The 22988-nt window shown below is 39.9% G+C and overlaps 2 protein-coding genes across 7 annotated transcripts in view; both read left to right on the forward strand.

The window, feature by feature from the left end:
* The window catches only part of sema3ab (sema domain, immunoglobulin domain (Ig), short basic domain, secreted, (semaphorin) 3Ab), a 90176-nt gene extending 77770 nt beyond the window's left edge, over positions 1 to 12406 (forward strand). For all 5 annotated transcript variants that reach the window (XM_088079860.1, XM_088079859.1, XM_088079858.1 and 2 more), the window contains 11 exons: positions 109 to 251; positions 1659 to 1773; positions 1859 to 1928; positions 2040 to 2184; positions 2293 to 2512; positions 2635 to 2726; positions 3302 to 3343; positions 4816 to 4973; positions 7107 to 7174; positions 8405 to 8550; positions 9263 to 12406. In XM_088079860.1, coding sequence (XP_087935986.1) covers positions 109 to 251; positions 1659 to 1773; positions 1859 to 1928; positions 2040 to 2184; positions 2293 to 2512; positions 2635 to 2726; positions 3302 to 3343; positions 4816 to 4973; positions 7107 to 7174; positions 8405 to 8550; positions 9263 to 9799 — 1736 coding nt within the window. In that variant the 3' untranslated portion in view covers positions 9800 to 12406. The remainder of the gene's footprint in view (positions 1 to 108; positions 252 to 1658; positions 1774 to 1858; positions 1929 to 2039; positions 2185 to 2292; positions 2513 to 2634; positions 2727 to 3301; positions 3344 to 4815; positions 4974 to 7106; positions 7175 to 8404; positions 8551 to 9262) is intronic.
* Positions 12407 to 13950: 1544 nt separating this feature from the next.
* sema3e (sema domain, immunoglobulin domain (Ig), short basic domain, secreted, (semaphorin) 3E) overlaps positions 13951 to 22988 on the forward strand; it is a 46185-nt gene continuing 37147 nt past the window's right edge. The window contains exons 1-2 of one of the 2 annotated variants that reach the window (XM_088079862.1): positions 13951 to 14281; positions 16770 to 16904. In XM_088079862.1, the coding sequence (XP_087935988.1) occupies positions 14215 to 14281; positions 16770 to 16904 (202 nt within the window). In that variant the 5' untranslated portion in view covers positions 13951 to 14214. The remainder of the gene's footprint in view (positions 14282 to 16769; positions 16905 to 22988) is intronic. The other variant, XM_088079861.1, reaches the window with a different exon arrangement.

Here is a 22988-nt window from a genome sequence, read left to right on the forward strand (position 1 = left end):
GCACATTGGTAACTTTTACGGGAAAAAAAGTGTATGGAGATAAAGCATAATTACTTAATTTAGCTTGATATGCTGTATCTAAGATGTGTGTCTCTGTATGTGTTGCAGATCCCAGATTTGTCGGTGTTCATCTAATTCCAGAGAGCGACAACCCAGAAGATGACAAAATCTATCTATTCTTCAAGGAGAACGCTATGGATGGAGAGCATGCTGGGAAGGCCACGCACGCTCGCATCGGACAGCTCTGCAAAGTACGCACATTAACACACAGCGACATGTCCGTTCTGCTCACACAAGCTGGCTTTCACAAAGGAAAATTCAGACGCACACAATGGGAGATAGACACACACACACAATCACAAGGACATTATGTGAAATAGCTTCTGTAATCTGGAAAAACACTTGACGGGTGTCTGAGTGGCTTTTATGATGGCAGGTTTCAGGGGCTGTTATCTGTGCGTATTTTTAGCCTGGAGAAGAGTGGGCTTTGTTGTGTGTGGTACCATCAGCCCCCGAAGACAGAAACCTGAGAGAAATGTTAAATGTCACCAGAACCTGAGAGGCAAAGACGCTGTCAATGGCTGCACTGTTATCCTAATGCCCGGCTTTGGCACTCGTTGGGTCCGCAACACCCCCTAGCTCCAGGGGATGCTTATGTTAAATCACTGGCCTTGTATCAGCTTTCACGTTCCAAATCCTATTCTTATTCATTAAGCAGGAATCCACCAGGCTGACTGCAGATCAGCGAGTAATGTCCAGCCTCAGCCTCCCATTTAGCTGCATATCGTGCGACTGTCATAACAGCCTGATTGCCCAGTATGTCAGGAATCTGCTATGCTCAACGAAAGACAAGCCATCCATTCTGGAGGCTGTGGTATTAATTTGGGCCTGTGCATATTTGGACACATTCTAATTTACTGTCATAAATCAACACCAAGTTGGATACGTTTTTATGAGCCAGCACTTTGTGTCTTTGTGTTTGTGTGCTATGTACTGCAAAACAAACACTATACTGTGAAGCATGCAGACACATATTATTAGGGTTTGTAGTAGAACCTACAGAACTTTAGAGACAGCCCTCTTCTTTGCAGCATCTAGAAATCCACATTTCCTCATGGAAAATGTGTTTTAAAGTGGATGTTTGGTTCATTGACAGGCTTGTTGAACCCTTCGGGACATTTTACATGCTTTTCATTCTTCATTTTTCGATAATATTGGCTGTGTTCATACATATGGCATACATTTTGGCAAGACTGTATTTATCTTCACATTTCCAGCTCAGCTCCTACAATAAGTCTAAAATACACTGTGAAAACAAAACTGTTACATTCACACTGTTCAGTGCAAAAACAATTCACACTGCAGGGATATCAAAACATGGTATATACAAGATAAATAGAGCAAAAAGAGCAAGAAGTTGCTCACACTTACAAAAAAAATCAATTTGTCATTTTTAAGTTACTTCACAAAATTAGGTAAATACAAAATTAGCTAAATACTGAGTAAGCATAACACTTAGATAAAATAAAATAAAATAAAATAGTTAGATTTACTTTCCTTTTTCAAGGCAATCAGTTTCCATATTATTTTAAGTAAGATCAACTTGTCAGATTTGACGGTGTTCCCTGCTGACCGTCTGCATGTGCTCTGTCAAACAGAATGACCTGGGAGGTCACAGGAGTCTGGTAAATAAGTGGACCACCTTCTTGAAAGCTCGACTTATTTGCTCCGTGCCTGGCAGTAACGGAATAGACACACATTTCGATGAACTACGTGAGTAGAGATTCTTTCCTTGAAATGCTGTCTTCTCAGTGGAGAATAGATCTGAAATATTCGGTCTCTTCTCTTTGGCTTTCAGAGGATGTTTTTCTCATGAGCACAAAGGATCCTAAGAGCCCGATCATCTATGCAGTATTCACCACTTCCAGGTACAGTGGCTGACATGGACATAGTTTAAGCCATAATCACTGAATGCATGACCCCTGTTTTTAACAAGAACCTGACCTTTCCTTAACTAACTCAGTCTTTCTGTCCATTAGCAACATCTTCAAAGGTTCAGCGGTGTGTATGTACAGCATGACAGACATCAGGAGAGTGTTCCTGGGTCCGTATGCTCATAGAGATGGACCAAACTATCAGTGGGTGCCTTTCCAGGGACGTGTTCCCTACCCACGGCCCGGCACAGTGAGTACAGCACACTCTTAACTGGGATGTGTGTGTTATGAACTGAGCTTGAAAGTTTATTCTCCTTTATGTCCTGTGTTGTAATTTAAAAACTTTTATTGTCCGCAGTGCCCAAGCAAGACGTTTGGAGGATTTGATACAACCAAGGATCTTCCTGATGAAGTGGTAACCTTTGCCAGAAGCCACCCGGCCATGTTCAACCCTGTCTACCCCATTAACAATCGACCAATCATTGTCAAAACAGATGTGGACTACCAGTTTACTCAGATAGTGGTGGACAAAGTGGAAGCAGAAGATGGGCAGTATGACGTCATGTTCATAGGCACAGGTATCTGCTTAAATACACCTGCATACATACTGTGAACTGTAAACACAAGATAATGTATTGACTGATAGATGAATGCAGATATTCTACAGAGTGGACTCAAATGTGCTTCCTTTGTGTGCCAGACATGGGGACGATACTGAAAGTGGTGTCCATCCCCAGAGGCTCCTGGCATGATCTGGAGGAAGTCCTACTGGAAGAAATGACTGTCTTCAGGGTAGGTTATTCTCTTATCGCCTGTATAATTTCTCCATGTTAAAATTTCAAAACTGAATCAACATCGGTTTTCTTGTGCTGCGTTCAGACGCCTTTCACAAGCTTTTTGACCCTTTTAAACCGGAGTAAACTGGTTTGATGAAGAAGTGTCCCAAAAAAAATGAGAGAAATTAGCAAAAGGTGACAGGAAAATTGCCTACAAATTATTTTTCAAAAATAGTGGAGGATATAAGAGAATTATTTGAAAAATTGGAAAATGTTCAGAAAATGATATTTATAAGTATAGCATTTTTGTATTTCAGTTATGTTGTAGAAGAATAAAATTAAATAAATACATTTTCTCTTCTTTCAGCACTTTTGTACTCTTTTTTGTGCTTATTTTCAGGTAATTTTCTTAAAACCTTTTTACTAATTTTAAGATTTTTTTAGTAATTCTTTTTTTTAAATTAAATCGACCAATTTGCTCAGGTTTCAAATATGATCCCGAAAATGAGCATAATACAGCTGTAGGAAGTGTAGAGAAAAAAGGGAGTTTGTCTGATCATTTTGTTCTATTGTCATTGTTATTTCTTACAGGAGCCAACAGCCATTACAGCAATGGAACTTTCAACAAAACAGGTATTTATAATAGATATTATTGCATGTAAAATGAAACTATAGCAACGCGCATAGCAAAACAGAGGACTGTAGCCAACGAGGAGATCTCAAGCTTATATCAAGATAACTCTGAAAGAGAATATTACCTCGGTAAATGAGTGCAGTGAAGGCGAGAGATCAGCCTCGTGGTTTGCATTGGGGACAAACCTGTGGAGATATGATGCATAATGAAAAATGTTACGAGTGAGCACTTTTTTAGCATGTGGCTGAAAAACCTGTCTCTTAGAGAGTGAGAGCTTAACCTCACAGGTGACACACCTTGCTGCTTGGCTGAAATACAGAACAAAGACGTGCTTGTTTAAACAGTTTGAGATGAAACACTTTTATCGCACAAAGATCTCAATTGTTGGCTTTCAGGCAGCAGTTAGCTCATCAACTTAAATGGCAGGGAGAGACGAAAAGAGACAGCTAATTGACAGGTAGGAGGGTGCTGAGCACCTGTAGTAAAACGGTCCATCCACATTCCTGACTCAGTTTCGCTTCACTGACACACACAAGCTGAGACAAACATAAGTGTATTACTCAAAGCACACATCTCATCCAGACATAAAACCTAAATGGTAGCTTCAAAGACTTAAAATCATCATTTCATCTTTTCTTCTTTTGTTTAAAGCCCCGGAAAACACATTGAGGATAAACCCTCATTATTAGTGGACCTGAGGTACATTTAACATTTAACTAAAAATATATAGCAATGAGGATGAAGACAAGGCTTATACAATAAAAAATCAAATAAACAAACAAGCCTAAAAACAATGACTGTCACAATCAATTAGATCACAAATTAAACTTTAGAATTGTCTTTGTTATCAGGCTGATCTTCTTATCTCTGTGATGTTTTTGGCATCTGCAGGGTGAGCCATGTCTGAAAAAGAGTACAGTGTCTGCCAAAAGTGATGATAAAAATCATTATAATAATAATGATATTAAACTTTTTTGTATAGCACCTTTTATACAAGAAATGCAGCCCAATGTGCTTTGCAACAAAGAAATTGCATGAACCAAGTGCTTCATATGAAAAGACAGAAAGACATCATAAAACCAATAACACAAGATCACAATAGAATATGTAGAGTGCATCTTCACATGGATGAAACCCACTTGATAATATTAGTAAAAGAAGGATAAAAATAAGGATAAAAATAGAATGCAAAGAATGCATAATGCATAAAACCCATTGAGATAATGTTAATAAAAATAAAGCTAAAATAGTGGTTTATAAAATGCATTAAATTAAAGAAAATTCCACATTTTAAAGAGGTCCAGCATTGTGTAAGTGAGTCCATGATAGCATGGTTGACAGGTAGGAGGAGAGCTTTTGTAAAAGAGCTTTCCAAATAAATAAAAAATAAATGCTGATCCCGCCTCACAGAAAGAACAGGCAAGCCAATATGTGATATCGGAAATGAAGTCTCTCTCTTTTACCTTCACAGCAACAACTGTACCTTGGCTCAGACATTGGGGTGTCCCAGATGCCTTTGCATCGGTGTGAAGTTTACGGGAAGGCCTGTGCTGAGTGCTGCCTGGCAAGGGACCCTTACTGTGCATGGGATGGCACCGAGTGCTCCAGATATTTTCCCATGGCTAAGAGGTACAGAACGCATACTTCCGTACTCATGTCATGTCACCACTCTGCCATTGTGTTTTACAAGCTGTTTGACACCTTGCGCACAGTGACGTAGCAGCGTTTCAAAACACCGTTCAGCTATTTTTGAAGTTTCCCTCAAATGCAATGTGGTCTTACAACCCGGCACAACAGCAAATGCTTTAATGCCTGTAATACACTGCATGCGTGAGCAGTGCATGAGAGCAGTGCGTTGTTGCTGCGACGCTTCTGCAGGGCTGCCTGCTGCTATGAAAACTTTAGTTCTATAATTATAAGCACATATTCCACTCATTCATGAAGTTGTGCAAGCTCCAGCATTGTCACCAACAAGGTCCTGCAAATATTTTACAATACAATGCCTTGTGTCAACAACTGATGGGAGAGAGAGAGAGAGAGAGACATTGTCATAGGGCTTTTAGTTTGAAAAGGAAACAGGAACGTTTGAATAAAACATATATTTGTATTTCTTCTTCTCAGTTACAGATAAATACATTGAAACTGTAGTAAAAGATGGTATGGAGTTGATATAATTATCAAAACACAATTTTCACTCTCTGTTTTTTATGACAACCACGCACGTCACCTAGAAAACTTGCCGAACCACCGTTTCTCTTGATGTGCTGTGCCTGAGAAGCAGCTGAGACGCATCTGAGCAGCAGCTGCTCACGCGATGCTCACTCGCTGCTCACGCATGCAGTGTGTTCCAGGTGTAACATATCTGGCTTGATATAGACTGAATCACAATGTTGGTTTACAATAACTTCCACATAAAACACCCTGACATCATGTACAGAAAATACTGCTCTGATTGGTTAATTATTAGTCACCAAATAATAGGCCTACCTAAAAAAGTCAATATCAGTTTAAGTTTACGCTGCATTTTTGAATATTATAAAGTATTATAAAGTAAAAAAAAAAACAGCAGATAGGTCGGACCACCGTCTTTAACAATATATCTTTAAATGTTACACTTACAGCTGAAAATGATTTCACATATCTCTACAATTCAAATCAGTTGCCAGTTGTCTACCTGGAAGTGTTAGCGCGATGTCACTGTAATTTGGTCTATTGGAATTGATGCATACTTTGGATAAATCGACACGTGGGTTTCACATGAAAAGAACATTATCAGAAATTTGTGTTTTGCATGAGAGCAACCTGCTTTAGATTTAAACAGGCCAAATGTACAACACATGTTTGAATCACACTTGTTTAAGAACATATCGATTGTATCTTAAAGAGGTAAAACCAGATCATATAGAAGGCTTTTCACGCCGTGATTGAGGACATGTGCAGTCCAACCGCGATTGAGGGCTGGAGCTGGGGCACTCTTATAGTGCGGGCTTTGTATACTTGCCAAAACCCCCTAAAGGTAGAGGGGTCGTGTTTCTAGCAGAGAGCTCGAAATATAACCTGCCTCATGTGTTTACTGTAAATGAGACCCAGTGTCAGTGATGTCTGGAGGCTGTCTGGGTGAACCAGGGGTGAGGCAGGTGTTAGAGGTTCGGTGGTGGTGCGGTTGTAGTAGTGGACTGATCTGTGTGTGTTCATGTGTGCTTGTGTGTGTGCTCTGTGTGCAGCCTCCCACTCACAGCTCCATGGGGCTTATTGATTTGAATGCTAGCTGCGCACAGTATCCTGTTCTCGCTGTTAGTTGGACTCCAGAGTCTTACATTCAAACATAAGATAGCCAGAGTGAGCTCTTACCTCCAATTACAAACACAACAACACTGGGCGAGAACAATGGGAATCAGAGGAGGCCAAGATACCAGTTTGGCGTCTCCATAGCGTCCACAGTTATTGTTTACAGAAAATATCCTTGGGGTTATGTCTCACTTTGCTAGAAGCTCCGTCTCTTTTGCATCTGCGACTCAGAGCGACTGAAATGATTGATTAGGGTTGAATTCCTCTGTCACACACACCCTATAATTAAAGGTTTTCTGCGACGCTGTGGGCCGCCTGCTGTTAGTTTATTTAATTGTGTTGGCCTCCACTATCGCTCCTCAATCAAACACACACCTACACACACAAACTGCATGTTCACACACATGCTCTCACACACAAAGAAGCCAGTGTGTCTGCTGACTCATGAAGGTGTTTATATTTGTGTTTCTGCAGGAGAACAAGGAGGCAAGATATCAGGAACGGAGACCCACTCACACAGTGCTCAGATCTGCAACATCACGGTACATCAGTGAAAAGAAAATGTATTTAAATATGGTCTAATCAAGGCATAAAACATTTCTATGTTGGTTTTAGCAGAGACATTGTTACTCTGACGAATAACTTCCAAATGATTTATTAAGAAGAGCCTTTGTTTTAAGGATTTATTTCGTCTTTGAACATAAAAATGGTTACCAAAGCTGCTGCTGGCCTTTCCTGAAGTGATCAAAACAGTAGAAAATGTGTGTTTTTTTATGTGTCTCTGGTGGTGTGAAGATTAGAGTCGGCCCATGTGAAGCTTATAATTAACATGGTCAGGATTCCTCCAAGCCTCCTCTCTGTCGCCAAGCCCTCCACTACTGCCCTGTTAGTGGTCTTAGTCCAAAAGCAGGACTCATACTGGTGTCAAACACTGTGATTATACATTTCTTTCATTCAGCTGAGAGAAACAAAGAAAAAAAGAGTTATCGAAAGCATTGAGGAGGAATTCAGACACATAAAAAATACTGTTACCTGTTGCTACCCACTCAGAAAGCAGCAACACTTTTTTGTTATACATTTTAAACAGCCCCAGCACTCTATAAAAAAGGATAAAAGAAAAATGTTTTGAGAAAATGAGGAGGGAATAACAATATAGTGTAGCTACACTGGAGTCTGAGTTGTTACATTTACAACAGGTTTTAGGAGATCAATCAGAAGACTTTAGAGAGTAAAACCTCTTTGACTGAATAGCATTGCACCCACTTCACTGAATAAAGCCCAGATTTTAGACTGCCTCTGTGGTGGGAGCTGTCTATTCTGCACATGATTGAGTGTGATAAGAAAAGAGACAGGATGAAGTGACAAAATAATGTAAAACACAGGCATTGAAAAAAACTAAACCCAACCCCCTATGTCAGGCAGTAGAGCAAAGTTGTTTTTTTTTTTTTTCATTTAGAGAAAAGCAGAAAAGAAGTTAGTTTTGTACAGAAAATCACTAATAATCCCAAAAGCTGTGTAAAACATTATCAAATGTGGCCTTTGCCACAGGGACACGCTCCTTTCAACATTTAGAGCATGCATTTTCCCCTCCCAATAAAAACAAGAAAAATAGCAGAGGACTTTTATTTTGAGCAAAGTTAAGACATTTGCACCATAAACTGATGCAGAAAAGGCACAAATTGTTGCATAAAAATTCACCAGAATGCAGAATGAAACCTACATCCTTTACTAATGTTCTGTTTCTGTTTATTTGTTTTGTTTTTGAAATTTAGATGAACTCAGTGGGCAGACGACTCTCCTGGACAAAACTGTGTACGGTGTGGAGAACAGCAGCACTTTCCTTGAGTGCAGTCCCAAGTCCCAGAGGGCTCTGACGTATTGGCAGTATCAGCGCGCCACTGATGACCGCAAACAAGAGGTTAGCGCCACCTCAGCAAGCATCATGTTTTTTTGTTGAAAAAGACTCGGATACGGTCTGTCTGCAGAGCAGATAAGTAATGATAGATGGCATTTCACACGTAAGATTATTATGGAAAACAGACAGTATGGTATTTTATTAACCCATTCAGATCCCCCGTCCATTCCAGTGGACTTATCTATGTACTATTTTAAGGACAAATTTCAGAAGTTGAGGATATTTTAAGTCATGATTGCAAAAATGATAAAAAAAAAAAATATGTATGTGATGTGTTTTAAACATCACGTTGTTCATAGATATGAATAAGTTATCCATGAAAAATAAATGTCTTTTTTTTTTAAAAAGTCTGTCAAGACCATTTATTGTCATTCTTATTAAAAGGCAATTTCTGCGTTAAGATTCTTCATCCATTGGAATGGACAGAAAAAAAAACACATAATAAAGTATCTTAATCAAAATCTCTTTTTGCTTATAATTTCTGAGTGCAGAAATCCATCATTGCTGTATTTTTGTGTCCTTGGAACTTAATTGTGTTTTGAACGGGTTAATATCTGATGCCACAGCTGATTGAAATGAAATAAATGTTGTGTAATCCAAACAGCCATATGAGGCATTGCTGATTAAAATTTGAGATGTTGAATCTCATCTTTTTCATCTTTAACTCCATTTCCTTCGCTCTTTCTCTATTGCTTTCAATTTTCTTGTTCTGTAGATCAAATCAGAGGAACGTTTCATCCGCACAGACCAGGGCCTGCTGATCCGCACACTGAACAAGAAGGATTCTGGGATATATCTGTGCCAGGCGGTGGAGCACGGCTTCATGCAGACGCTCCTGAAGGTGACCCTGGAGGTCATTGACACCGAGCGCCTGGAGGATCTGCTACATCGCGACGAAGAGGCCACAGCCAGCGTCCCCGCCCAGGATCCTTCCCCGCCTCAAGAAACTCCCAATCAAAAGCTGTGGTACAGAGACTTCCTGTCTTTGGTCAATCACCCGACTCTGAACAGTGTGGACGAGTTCTGCGAGCAGGTTTGGAAAAGAGAGCGAAAGCACAGGAAGCAGAAAGCTCACCTGGTACAGCAAGCACACTTGCACCAGCAGCAGCAGCAGCAGCAGCAGAAGGTTGTGAGCCCTCGCACCCACGTGCACGCTCAGGGGCTGGCAGTGAAGTGGAAACACCTGCAGGAGAGGCAGAAGGGACGCAACCGCAGGACCCATGAACTGGAGAGGGCTCCCCGCAGTGTCTGACCCACAATACCTGACTTTTAAACCTGAAACCACACCCTCATTCTGTAACCTCGATTAACCACTTTTCTCCTTCATACCGAGATACAGACATCTTCCCCTGAAGACTGGGTAGAAAAGTTAAACTGGAAAAGCTATCCTGATCTGCCGGCTGGTGTGTTCTGTGCGTGGGCAGCCATGTTTACACAGCATAGAGGACTGCAGGGATGTTGTATCACACCAGACCATTTGAGCATATTATCTCAGCTGGCCTCTGTGGCCTGAACACTGCAGAGGGACAGTGTCAACCAGCACAAGAACTGGATACATGTACCCGCCCGACAGACATGACTGACTCCACGTCCAGATGTCAACGGCATTGTCTCATGGCATGCTAGTTAGGTGTCTTTATCAGTGTGAAACTAAGTAGATACCTAAAAAGAAAAAAAAAACCTGACCATTTCTTTTTTTACTTCACAAATATGACAGAAGAGGAGGTGGGATTGTATTAAAACAGTAAATGGGCTTGCAGTGGAATTACAAGCACAAAATAAGTGAAGCTCGTGAAAAGCACAAATGGGATATTTGGTCATTTTTGGCATTATAGATGGTTAAATCAATCAACACGAGAAAGAAAAATGCCCAAGCGCTGCAAGAAACCGGGAGCACCATTTGTCAACAAACACAACTATGTAGCTAAGATGTGTAAATACTGTATTCTATGACGTCTCCTCATACTAAAGGGAATGGCTTGCAGTTGTCTTGTTGCTTTATGTTGTTTCCCCCAGATAGACATTTATTTAAGAAAAAGTCTTTGGAAAGCAGTTGTAAACAGGGAGATTTTGTACGAGTCTGTGTGTCTACGCCCTAGATAAGCTTCCCAAACAAAGTCAGGTTTTATTATTCTGTTTTGTTCATCTTTATTTTTTTTTTGTCATCAGATTCCTTCCAGTGTCAACAGTCGTTAATTTGACTGTCACTTCATGGGGATGTCTGCCAACTGCATCATCTCAGTGCACCGAATGTCATACTGAGTTCTTCCATGTTCATTTGATTTGTATTCACTTTGTTTCCACTATATGTGTATTTATTGATATACAGTTATGTACATTGTGAAAATGTTTCCATGTGCAGGCTTTTTTTCTTTTCCTCTCCTCGGTTTGATAAATCTGATTTACAGGACCAATCTCTTAAAGGAATATGCCACTCACAAAATGATCATTGGTGTTTCAATAAGTCAGGCGGTGTTACCTGAATTTGTGAGGGAAACTTTCCCTGCACGCCTCCAAGGAAAACGGTGATCGTTTTAATTATTGATTAATTGGGGACCATGTTTAAACTACAAAATCTAATAGGCAAAACTCGATCAAAACATCTGTTTACCAACTCTCACATAGTTCATGCAGTAAAATTAAAGTCTCATTTATCCAGGTGAATGCTCAGTACTTCCCAAACACTGAAAGTGTAACTTATCTATGCTCTCTTCAAAGCCAGACTCCAATACTGTTTTTATTGGGTGAAAATTCATGTTTTATGAGAGTTTACCTTTGTTAAACTTGGTCCCCAGTCAGTCATTAAATGAAGATGTTCCTGAGTTTAAAGGGAGGACTTTTTCTTCACAAATTCAGGGTAGCATAGCAAGACTAATCAATATACAATTAACTGGTCAATATGTGGGCGAAGCATTCCTTTAAAATAACTGTATTATCACAAATACTGTAGTAAGACTGGAAGTTGTTTATCAATATTGGTCAATATCACATGCATTACCTGCATATCAAATGCACTGAGCAATAACCCAGTATCTATACTGTATTTTTATCCCACATTAATTGCCTCATATTCATATTCTTCACAGGCAGCGCAGTGTAACAACTTCATTTCACTGCATGTAACATTTTCTGATTATAACAATCCTTTATTATACAATGCACAAACACAAACCTGGAATGTAGCTGTGAACATTATGTAAATATAAATACTATGGTCTATGTTTGAAAAGTATGACACTGTGTACTAGTGCATGTGAATACTATTGTAGTGTTCCCGTTTTGCTATAGCAATGATATACTAGTCTGGTGTTGTCACCGTTATTCTGTTGTTTGCTTATGCAGTACACGATATTAACTATTTCAAAGATGTACATACTATTTCTGTTAGGACTCTAAGCTGTATAATTGATCATTCCTGAGGTAGGTATTCATGAAAAAAAAAGTTATAAACAAGATCTCACTGTGGATTTTCACGTCCGCAGACCCGTTAACAACAGTGAACAACAACATTGAACAATGCCGGTTGAGCATTGCAACATCAGTATGTCAGACGACCTTGTGTCTAGTGAGTGTTTGCGAACCTCATCTGCTTTTTGGAAGCCATGATGGAGGAAGATGAGAAACAGCTGGAGCCGCCCTTGAGAAAGCGATTTAAGGCTAACGGGACACCAGAGTTGTGGAACTTTCAGTAGAGATGGGCATATGATAACATCATCATTACAGAGATAAAATAGAGGGTGCCTCACTGTCTCAGACATACAGTGAACATGAGGAGATGAAGTGCTGTTGCTGCTGCTGCTTTTTGGCATGATGATGGTGGTGATGTATTCTACTGATCTAATAAATGTCTCTTCATGAAGTGTTGGTTTCATTAAATCTATTTTTAATGTGCTGTGTCCTGCTGCTATCATGGTATGTGGTGAGTGGAAAGAAAATTTCATGTAGCGGAGATGATCGGATTAGATTGAGGAGCACCTTGCTGCATAGATTTCCATATTAATGAGAAAAACTTATCCTTAATATTGACATTTATTTAATTATGCTACATCAGGACAAATAAAGTACACTGACATCGAAGAACGGGCTAATTAATGATCGAATGGCTGAATTCATTAGCATAACTGATAATATATTAAAAATCTAAGTGCTTAAGAAAGACTATCACTCAGCAGCCTCTTGTGTAATAATGTGTATTGAAAAGTGAAGCTGTGTGTGATGGCACGCCTCAGGCAGAAGAGGAATTACTGTAAGTTATTATTAAGAGCTTGATGTGTGATCTGATGTGAATAATACATGAGGTCCCCTACAGTCTCTCACTGAAACCCAACTGTTGTATTTGCATACTGAAAAGAGCTGGTGGTTAAAGACATAAGACATATCACAACTTTAGCCTCCGGTGTCTACAACTGAAGAAGAATCAGAAAACCAACATCTTGCAATTAAATATCTGTTCTCTTGGGTTTAACTTCATTTCAATAGGTCCCTCGACAGAAGAGGAAATGTGTTTAACTACTGCCCTCTGGCGGTTATTATAGAAAAGCACATACAGTATATATCCCTGACATGGAAAAAAGTTATTTAGTTATTTGCCTATCCTGTCTCCCATGTAATAATAATGATGATGATGATGATAATAATAATACTTTCATTTATATAGCAAAATGTATGCATAAAATGCGACAGCTGAACATAAAATAATATAAAACATTTGTGATAGATGGCAAAAACCATAGACTATAAAAAGGGTAGGAACTGATGATTAAAAACGATACATAAAATACAACAGAAATCAGTTGAAACTGCAGACTTAGACAATATAAAACAACGATTAGTTTTTTAAAAAATCAGAAGAAAGCTGAAAAATCAATAAAAACATAGTTTAGTTTCACAAAAAAGTGATTAAAACACCATACTATACCATGTCAACACAAAAATCATACAAACATAATAATATAGTATGTCGAAAACAATCATAAAACCTGGTATAGTATGTAACAAAAAGTCACGAAAATATCATAGTATAGTATGTTGAATAAAATGGTTTTTTTTAAAGAGAACCCCCCCAAAACATCATGACATCGTATGTCGAAAAATATATCATAAAAATATCATAGTAGAATGTCTTAAGATTTTAAATCACATACAAACCAAATAATATTTCATCAATAAAATTATATTTGTAATGTTACAGTTAGTTCTTGTGATTTCTATCTTTCAGTTGTGCATTAATCGCATGGATGTATTGATTAATCCAACAATAGATTTTACGAATACTGCAGCATCAAAATCAAAAAACAAAACTCTTCTCTGCCGTTTTTCGTAAATATGCCAGAAATATCTTGTCACGTATTATACGTATAATCGAGATTCCTCACTGAAAAGGTGCGCAGTTGGATTTGAACGTCATTACGTCAGAGTAGCTAACGTGTGTCGATGCTATCATGGCAGCCGCCGAGGACATCTGAGAATCGGGCGATTTTGCTAAATTGGATTTTCAAAGCAAAAACGAAATTATGGCGATACGGAAGACGACCGCAACCTTAACCGACCTACATCAACAAAACGGACAGAAAAGTGATTTTACAAGGAGTAGTCCGACGGAAAAGATTGGCTGTATTGTGCGTAGTTGTGCTACTGTTCCGCTAACTTAAGTTTTGCAACGGCGAAATGATGTTTTCACCGGGAAAGATCGACGGATGGGTGATATCTAAAAGTAGCATACATCTACAGATTGGTGAGTCGGTGTACATTTATTTTTGGCTTCATATTCAATTGACCTGTGTGTTTTATTGTTGCTAACTAAACGTACGATAAAAACATAGTCGGTCGCTGTGGCCTGAGGATATGTTCGCATTCCGATACTGAACATCGGCTACTGGTTCTTATACCATTAGTTACATTTCATTACTACTTATTTTGTAGCCACTTTTGTACAGTATGTGAATCCTGTGTCATTGCTAATGAGAACTTGCTTGATAATCGAGAATCCATCAGCATTTCAGCACTTCCGGTTCCCTCATCTCAAAGTCTGTGGGATTTTTGAATGTTTTTTGTTATTGTTAGAAGCCTAAAAAAAGGTCTGTGGTTAACACAAGCGTAAGAGACTTTCATTAAATACAGCACTCACACTCTTTGAAGTTTTTAAGTTTCATAAAAGAGAGTTGCTAACAAGTGATTAAATGAAACTACAGAACGTCATCACACGGCGCATCGCCAAATAGGACTTTACAGCCTGGTAGGCACAAGTCACGACCTTTGTGTAGTCCATTTTAGCCTGGCAATAGCTTTTTACAATAAGGCTTCAAAAATCCTGAAAGTGGGGTTCATTGGTAAAGATTATCTTGCTGAACTCAGCATGTCAGTATTATAAACGTATGTTCACCATAGAGTGTACTTTCTGCAATAATCCAAAATTCAATGGAAAAATCCCATAGGCTTTTTGACAGGGAATTGGCCGACATTAGCTTCTGGGTTGGTCTACATGTAAACATCATCTTATTAATTGCTTTAGGACAGGAGTGTCCAAACTTCTTTGAATGGGGACCAGATTGAATCATGTGAAGTATACCCGGGGCCAGCTGATTTCTGAGTTTGGTGAAGGCAACAGTTGCTGACTGTTGTACACGCTTTTAGTCTATTTTATCTTTATGACCCTTATTGTATTCTTTGTTTTTGTATTGATTTGTATGAATGTGTCTTGTTTGTTTTTCTTTGCTTTATGCTTCCCCTTCGGCCAGGTCGTCATTGTAAATGAGAATAGGTTCTCAATTGACTCACCTGGTAAAATAAAGGAAAAAAAAATGTTTGCATCAGTCAATAAAACAGATCCTATTCAAAGAACACAAATGCAACTTTTTAATTGTTCAGTCAAAAGTATTGAACTTTAAACTGCTTCATTGTCAACTGTATGCCTCTTTGCTGTGGCTATGTCTGCTACACCTAGCAGGAACTGTCTGCTGGTAGATAACAGCTTCATTTTCTTGTTTACTGCCTGTTTATAAAAACACACCAGTTCAGCCTGCAAAGTTCCTTCTTAATGCATGTCTACAAACTGTATGAAAGTCCTGCTATTGTGAGGAAAATAATACAAATTAATAGTGCTTGATGAACCAATATTGTGTGATGGCTACAAAAGTATACTTAAGTCACCCGAGGGCTGTTTAAAATTGTTTCAAGGGCCACAGTTGGCCCCCGGGCCAGGCTTTGGACATGCCTGCTATAGGAGCTTGGTATCGATATGGTGGTCCCGAAGCTGCAGTGAAAAAACACAGCAGACGTGCTTTATCACAATACAGCTTCTGTTGACACATTTGGTCACCTTTGATCTGAGGTCATAGGTCACTGAGCATATGTCTCACCTGGGCCTTGACCTTGACCTCTGGAGTCAATTCAGCTGCTGCTGTGGGAGCTCATGAGTTTCCGTCCTAACTTCCTCAGACGCTTCACAGGGAACATTATTGAGAGGTTCTAGTGATGGTAGCATCGGCTCAGAGAGCACACACTCAAACACGCGTGTGCGCACACACGCACACACACACACACACACACACACACACACACACACACACACACATTAGGTTATTTTAGAGGAAATGACATAGACTTAAGCTACATTAATTTCCTGGAGACTTAACCTAACCCTAAAAACTGCTTGCCTAACCCTAACCACTGACCCAAAAACTCAGCTTTTTATGAACTGAGAACAAAGCTTTTGGCTCCAGTTGGACAAGCTGCCCCCGATTAACGGGTTTTCAGTCTGAAATGTGTCCATGAGGTAGCTTAAGTCACCCACACAAATAAAATCTTTGTGGCCCTGCCCTTGACCATGGCCTTACATTGCTAAATGAATTGAGTTTATTAATAATTGTGCTCACAGTTAAAATAACTGAATAAATGCAGATTTACAATAATGTGTTATATAATAAAAATAACAGATACACTACCAGCATGTATCTGTCAGTAATTTGAGACATAATAAATATAAAACATAGGCATAGTTTGGCATAATGTTTGACAGTAATGCATCCTTAAAACACCCTGTTACACATAATGATTGTGATGTCAGGCCAGGTCAAAGTTTGATATCACAGGGCAGACACCGGTGTGTGTGCACTGTACCTTATGCTACAGTAACATTTAAGGATTATCATCATGTTATATTAGAGTTTGGCTGTAACATTTAGCCCTACAGACTGTGACAGGATTTTTCTGTGGCATTGCAGTCATACCTGTAACACGGAGCATGACTGCCCTCCGGTGGCTGAAGGGACCTCTTTCGATACGGTTCAGCTCCGGCATCCCGCCCTGTGTGATGGAAAATAGCAGCTCCCCCCGTTGTCTCCGAGCCAAGGCCATGGGTGAGTGAGAAGCACCGCCTTGACACTCACACAAAAGACCACCACACTCACTGGAAAAACTGACGCGAGTGACAGAGCGGGAGAGCAAGAATACAGAAACAAGGGAGAAGTTCACAACTTTGCTGCTGTTTTTATTGCACTGAAACTGCTCCATTACTTTTTAGGGTGGCTTATTTGTGTAGAGTAATATATATATATATTTTAATCAGAAGTTTTGGTCAGAGTCACATTTATCACAAACATGTACACACCTTATACTTTTAGTTCTTACTGTTTAATCTCATTTAGGTGTATTCAGTTCAGCTTGAAGAACTCTGATTAGCTTTTGTGGAGCTACACTCTGTGGGTATCTGAAAGAAAATCTGACAAGATTGCATGTAATGTAGAAATAAGGGCTGTCGCCATTAACATGTTAATCGCGATGCGATTAAGGTCTGTGCATAATGTGTAATGTTTTTTTTAATCGCCTGCCAAATTTTCCATATTAAAGAGGTTGTATTGGACTGAAATTTAAAGCTAGAGGGATGATATTGGTGTCATCTAAAACAAGAAGACCAGAGGAATCCAGTGCTAGTTTTTCAGCATGGCCATTTCACAGGGGTCCCTTGACCTCTGACCTCAAGGTATCTGAATGAAAATGGGGTTCTGTGGTACCCATCAGTCCCCCTTTGAAGACACGCCCGCTTTATGTTAGTCCCATGCAGTGTTTTGCTGTCATTTGATTCCTAATCAAGACAATCTGGTAAGAATTGCTTCACCTTGTCAATATGGACTTCAAAACTGTTTAGTAATGCAAAATAATGGAATTGAAAACGGGTGATAAAAAAGCTGTGGCTAATCACAATTAAAACAATGAACTGTTTGACAGACCTGCTCGAGATGCAGTGACTGGAGGGAGTTTCACTGAAACCTGAGTGTGGTTACTCACCTTGTCTGTTCCATGAGAAAACTCATCTTTCCCAAGATCTCTCTTCAAGAGAAAGGTGTCGATTAGGAGTCATCTGGCAGGCAGCTGCGGGAATATACAAGAACGCATGTTTGCATGCAGATGCACACAATGCATTCGACTCTTTCCCTCAGACACTCATCATCTTTTACTGCTGCTGCATCCTTTAACTGCCGCTGTGGGGAAGAGGCATCGGTGTATTCCCTTCCATCATGAGGCTTGGAAAAAGTGAAATGGAGCAGAGATGGAGTCATTTATTTTACACTAGTGACAATACGGCGGGCTGATGCTTCACTAGGCCCAGTAGGGTTCTGCTGGAGACATGTTCACACATGCACATATCACCGGTGCGTTCCAGCTGGTCTGTTCTGAAGCACCTTGAGAGACAGCACGCTGGTTGATCTGCAAGATTGATGGAAAATTCCAAAAAGCAGAAGATTCGGCCCCAAGTTTTAGCATGTTCATCCACATATTTGTTTGGATCCTAATGCAAGCAACAGACATGGAAACTCCCAACATTTTAACTATTTTCCTGAAGGAGGACACGCCACACAGCTGCGAGCTGCAGAGAGAGCTGCAGAGAGAGCTGCATCTCCCTCAGAGACCCAGTGCAGCCGAACACGACTCTCTTAGCGACAGCATGTCTGACATTTGCTTGACTAAAGAATGACCCCTGACAGCATGTAGCCCATTAACAAGGCGAGAAATAACATTCGTATGTCATACCTCTGTACTGCCACCTTAAAGCAGAGTGTGGTATATTACAGCGCTCTCAGAGTGAGGTAATGATCTATTATTTTCCCTCCAGCTGTCACTTATCAGAGGCGTGTAGATTTCTGGCGGTGTCTCTGTCTGCATCACTGAGGCAGTACTGGTGGTGGAAGTGTGTGTATGTGATTGGGTGGGGGGGGGTTATAAAGTTATTTTCTGGAAAACTTAATTTTACAGATTGGCGGGTGGGTGGGGGGTTAGTAGATCATCGAAGGATAACACTTTGAAGCATGATCAGTTTTTTTTTTTTGTTTCTGTGAGAGCTGCTCTCCATCAGACCTTGGTAGCGTGTTAGCCTGTTTGCATGCAGGGGCACATCCCTCGCCTGGGGTAACACAGAGGACAGAGTATTTATCCGTGGCAGCTTGGCAGCGTCAGTGCTGGTGGTGTGCTGTACAGTTGGCAGGAACCTCGAGTGCCTCTCTGCTGTGAGTGACTGCATGGCACAAGAGGTTTAGACTGGAGATATGACAAGACCTTTAGCTCATTTCCTTTGTGGAAAAGACCTGCTCTGATGTTTTTTTATGGCTGTCAGTTACTAATAGTCTACTTATGCTTATGGAACAAACATGAATTGAATTTATCTATCTATATCTATATCTATATCTATATATATGCATGCCAATGTTTCATACAGTAACTTATATAACAAAACACAAATACATAAGGACCTTTTTTCTTGTATGCAGATATTTCACATTAAAGATTTACTATGCAGAATTTTCCTAAAAACAAACTGTCATGTATAGACAGAAATAATCTCTTAATCTTCATTTAGGAACCACTAGAAGTGTGTGGCAATGTATTTTTCGACAGAGACTGTGCCCTCTGTCTGTATTTTCGTATTTTATTCTTATTTCCCATATTTGGGTTATTCATGGGCGTGTACTCACACAGCACTCAATAAAAGTTGGAGACAAGGTGCCAGCAGGAGACCTAGTGCTGAAAGACTAAAACGCAAATATAGTGAGGCTCCTGATGTGTCAAAATCTGGGATTTTTTTTCAGTTACATTCAACCCTATCTAACTCCCAACTTGTCGAATATTGGGCCTTGTCAGCGTCCCTCAGCGTCAGACACGGATGTACAGAGGCAGCTTTAGGGACAGTATGGGACACTTCGGGTGGCAGCATTTTTGACTCTCGGGGAAACTACTGTAGTAGAAAGAGCAAGAAAGTCTGCATAGGGTGAGTGGGAGTGGAGGTAGATTGGTCAAACAAACTCCAGACTTTCACTCAGGAAACCACTGCTCGTCTGCCATGTGAGATGTTATTTTTAATAATGACGTAGTGTGCTGGTATGTGTAGAGTACTATGCTAGTGATGTATGTCATGTGACACATACTTTTGTTGCCTAAACCTAAAGAAGTAAACCTAAAAACAAAAGTTTATAACTATGCATTCTTAGTTCACTCTACAAAGGACTGTATGCATTAAATGCACAGAAACTGTACATTTCCTGCAAAAACTGAAGTTTATTTTGAAAAGAGACAATGCATGTAACAAGCGGAAACTGACACGCTGTCCCTTAAAACTAAAATCTGATGCAAGAGGGGTAAGTAGCACGTCATATTTGGACGTGTAGGGCCACAGACTAAGCTGTGGTATTGGCTGGGTTGAGAGTAAGAACGTGTTGTTATATTCGCTGGCGAGCAGATTTACAAACAGTAACTTACTATCTTAATAAACCTATAACAGAAGAAGAAGGTAGAAGGTAGTTTTAAGTGGTCATTTTTTTATACCAAGTTCAAAAAACAAAATTACTTTTGTCCTCGATCCTGCTACATCTTCGGGAAATATGCAGGGATTTGTCTTTAGAATTCATGAAAAGGACACACAAGCTGAGCGCACACACAAACACACAAGCAAACTTTTTATGAATTGCAGCAGCAAAGTCAGACGTGATGAGATAAAAAAACTATTTCCACGTCAAACGCCATATGACTGAAAATATGATGAGTAATTTATTGGTTTCCCTTGAGTACAAAATTACTCTGTAATTTGTGGGCTGTCATCTGTAAGTGTTTCTATCGCAATTTTGACAGTTCACAAGAATAAAACTTGTTTTTTTAATCAAATGATTTGTCAGTTGTTCATCCCACCAGACGTTTGATGACTCGAGGCAGTTTTGGAACATCTTCAGACAGAGTAAACAAAAGAGGAGGGAAGTCTTTCCTCTTTCACCTTTAGTGGCTCCCACTTGGCCGATGGAGCGCACGAATAAACATGCAATTACACTGGAGTAAACTTCACCATAAATGGTCAATCATTCTAAGTCTGTTTGTAAGCTTCTTGAATTGTTTATCCAGTGGCAGTGATGTACAAGCCCAGTAAATCAGTTCATGTGTACAGCACTGTGTAATGTAATTGTCTAGACAGTCCAATATTAGCATTGGCGGGAATGTGAGTCCCGGTGTTTATATCCCACATAATAGTCGCGTAGACGGTGGACAATGCGTGTGTGAGTTTATATTAAAGGTCCAGTGTGTAGGATTAAGGGGGATATATTGGCAGGAATTGAATGTAATATAATTACTATGTTTTCATTAGTTTAAAATCAACTGAAACTAAGACTCTTGGTGTTTTAGAAAGAGTCCTTTGTATCGACATACGGAGCAGGTTCTCCTCCTTTCGCATAAAATGAGTCCAGATTTCACCATGTTATTTTACAGTAGCCCATAAGGGACAATTAAGACACTGGCTCTCAGGTAATTATGTCAGTCAAATCAGATTCGTCTGGTAAATACAAATGTTCAATAAATCCTTTTGTTTTAGAAGTTTAATGGACTCTACAGGATGTTCAGTGTGACAGGGTTATAGACGTCAGTTAACAAACTAACTGTGCTAACGATGGGGCGTACATGCGCAACCCATTTTTTGCCGACACTAGATATCAAACAAAAGCCAGACCAACTTGTGTTAAGTTGGCGTGAGCAGCAAATGTACTTCTTTTAAGCCAAAGGTCTTTCCTGTCTCCTCCTCTGTGTCTGCAAGTCCGCAGCTCCAAAGAGTAGCAGGGAAGTCAAGAGTGTTCGGGGCCCCGTTCATTCCTATGAGAGCTGTTCATTGGCACATGAAGCAGAAAAAGCTCTTTCTTTCCGAGTTTCGAATTGTGTAAAATATCCGGACCTACTGGCCCATAGAGCATGCATTCCACTTTTGGACTTTTTGTAAAATTTGCATCACAGCCTGGCGCACTTCCTTGGGGCTTGCACAGCACGCTGACCAGGGTTGGAAATTATTTTTTCCACCTGCCACTGTGGCTTATGGACTAAAATCTACCAGCCACTCAATGGATTGGTATATAAGTCAAATAAATCTAGCAGCCACTTGCACATTTTAACAGCATTTGGCTGGCGGCTGGTTCTAATTTCCAACGCTGATTAAAAAAATTAAATTAATTAAATTAAATTGCAATTATAAGACCAGAAAAATCGTGACGTGAAACTTTCGTATCATCCCATGCATTTGGCACCTGGGAGAAGTTTTCTGTTCTTCTTAACCTCACCAGTAGATGCCAACAAATCATACTGGAGAGGAAAAAACTAAGTCAGCACACTAGATGATGCTCCCATAAATATTTAATATAATTACCACTGAGATGACGTTTCAAGCTGCACGCTCTGCATCAGACAGGTTTTTGTTTCTTCCTCTCTTGTATCATCACTTGTCCAGCACCTAGTCTTTTTGTCGTCTGGATGTGTGTGCTTTTGTGATTTTTTTTTTGAACAAATCCTACCAGACCTTTAAAGAAAATGCCAAAAAACACATAGCACTATGTTTTTAGTAAAATGTTTTCTTAAAGGCACGAGAGTGAGCAATGTAAAAAAAAAAAAAACTCCAAAAAGCCTAAAAGCTGCAGAAAGGAGCTGATGAGACATGATAAGACAGTGGATGACTGAGGCCTCTGACCTGACCTTAGCTGACCCTGAGATGGGTCAAGGGTCCTGACACCAAAGAGCAGAGAAATGTGTCTAGGTAGCCTGCCGTGCATCTGACTGTTGCCTGGCTGCTCCCCTCCACATGTCTAATCTGTAACTGATTGAGGTCCGCTTAAGCGAGGTTTGGCTGCAGCTCCTGGAACACATCACCCAGAGGAAGGCTTAGCTCTGTGTCACTCGGGCTCAGCCCGGCTTTCAGAATATTAGGAGGATAAAGAATCATGACTCCACATTTTGAAAGCAACCGAGCCTAATAAAATGCTAAAGGTCTGTTTTGAGTTATGTATGTTAATATAACCAAGAGTGAGACTTTCCTTAAACTTAACAAAATTTTTAAAATTGCCAAAACTTTGCAAGACTTTGCAAGTATACACAAATAAATCCCCCATCTCCATCTGTGCTCCCTCCCTCGCTGCATGTGAAAAATG

This window comes from Plectropomus leopardus, chromosome 7 (assembly GCF_026936395.1).
Source record: "Plectropomus leopardus strain MGB_pleo_1.0 chromosome 7, ASM2693639v1, whole genome shotgun sequence".
NCBI lineage: Eukaryota > Metazoa > Chordata > Actinopteri > Perciformes > Serranidae > Plectropomus > Plectropomus leopardus.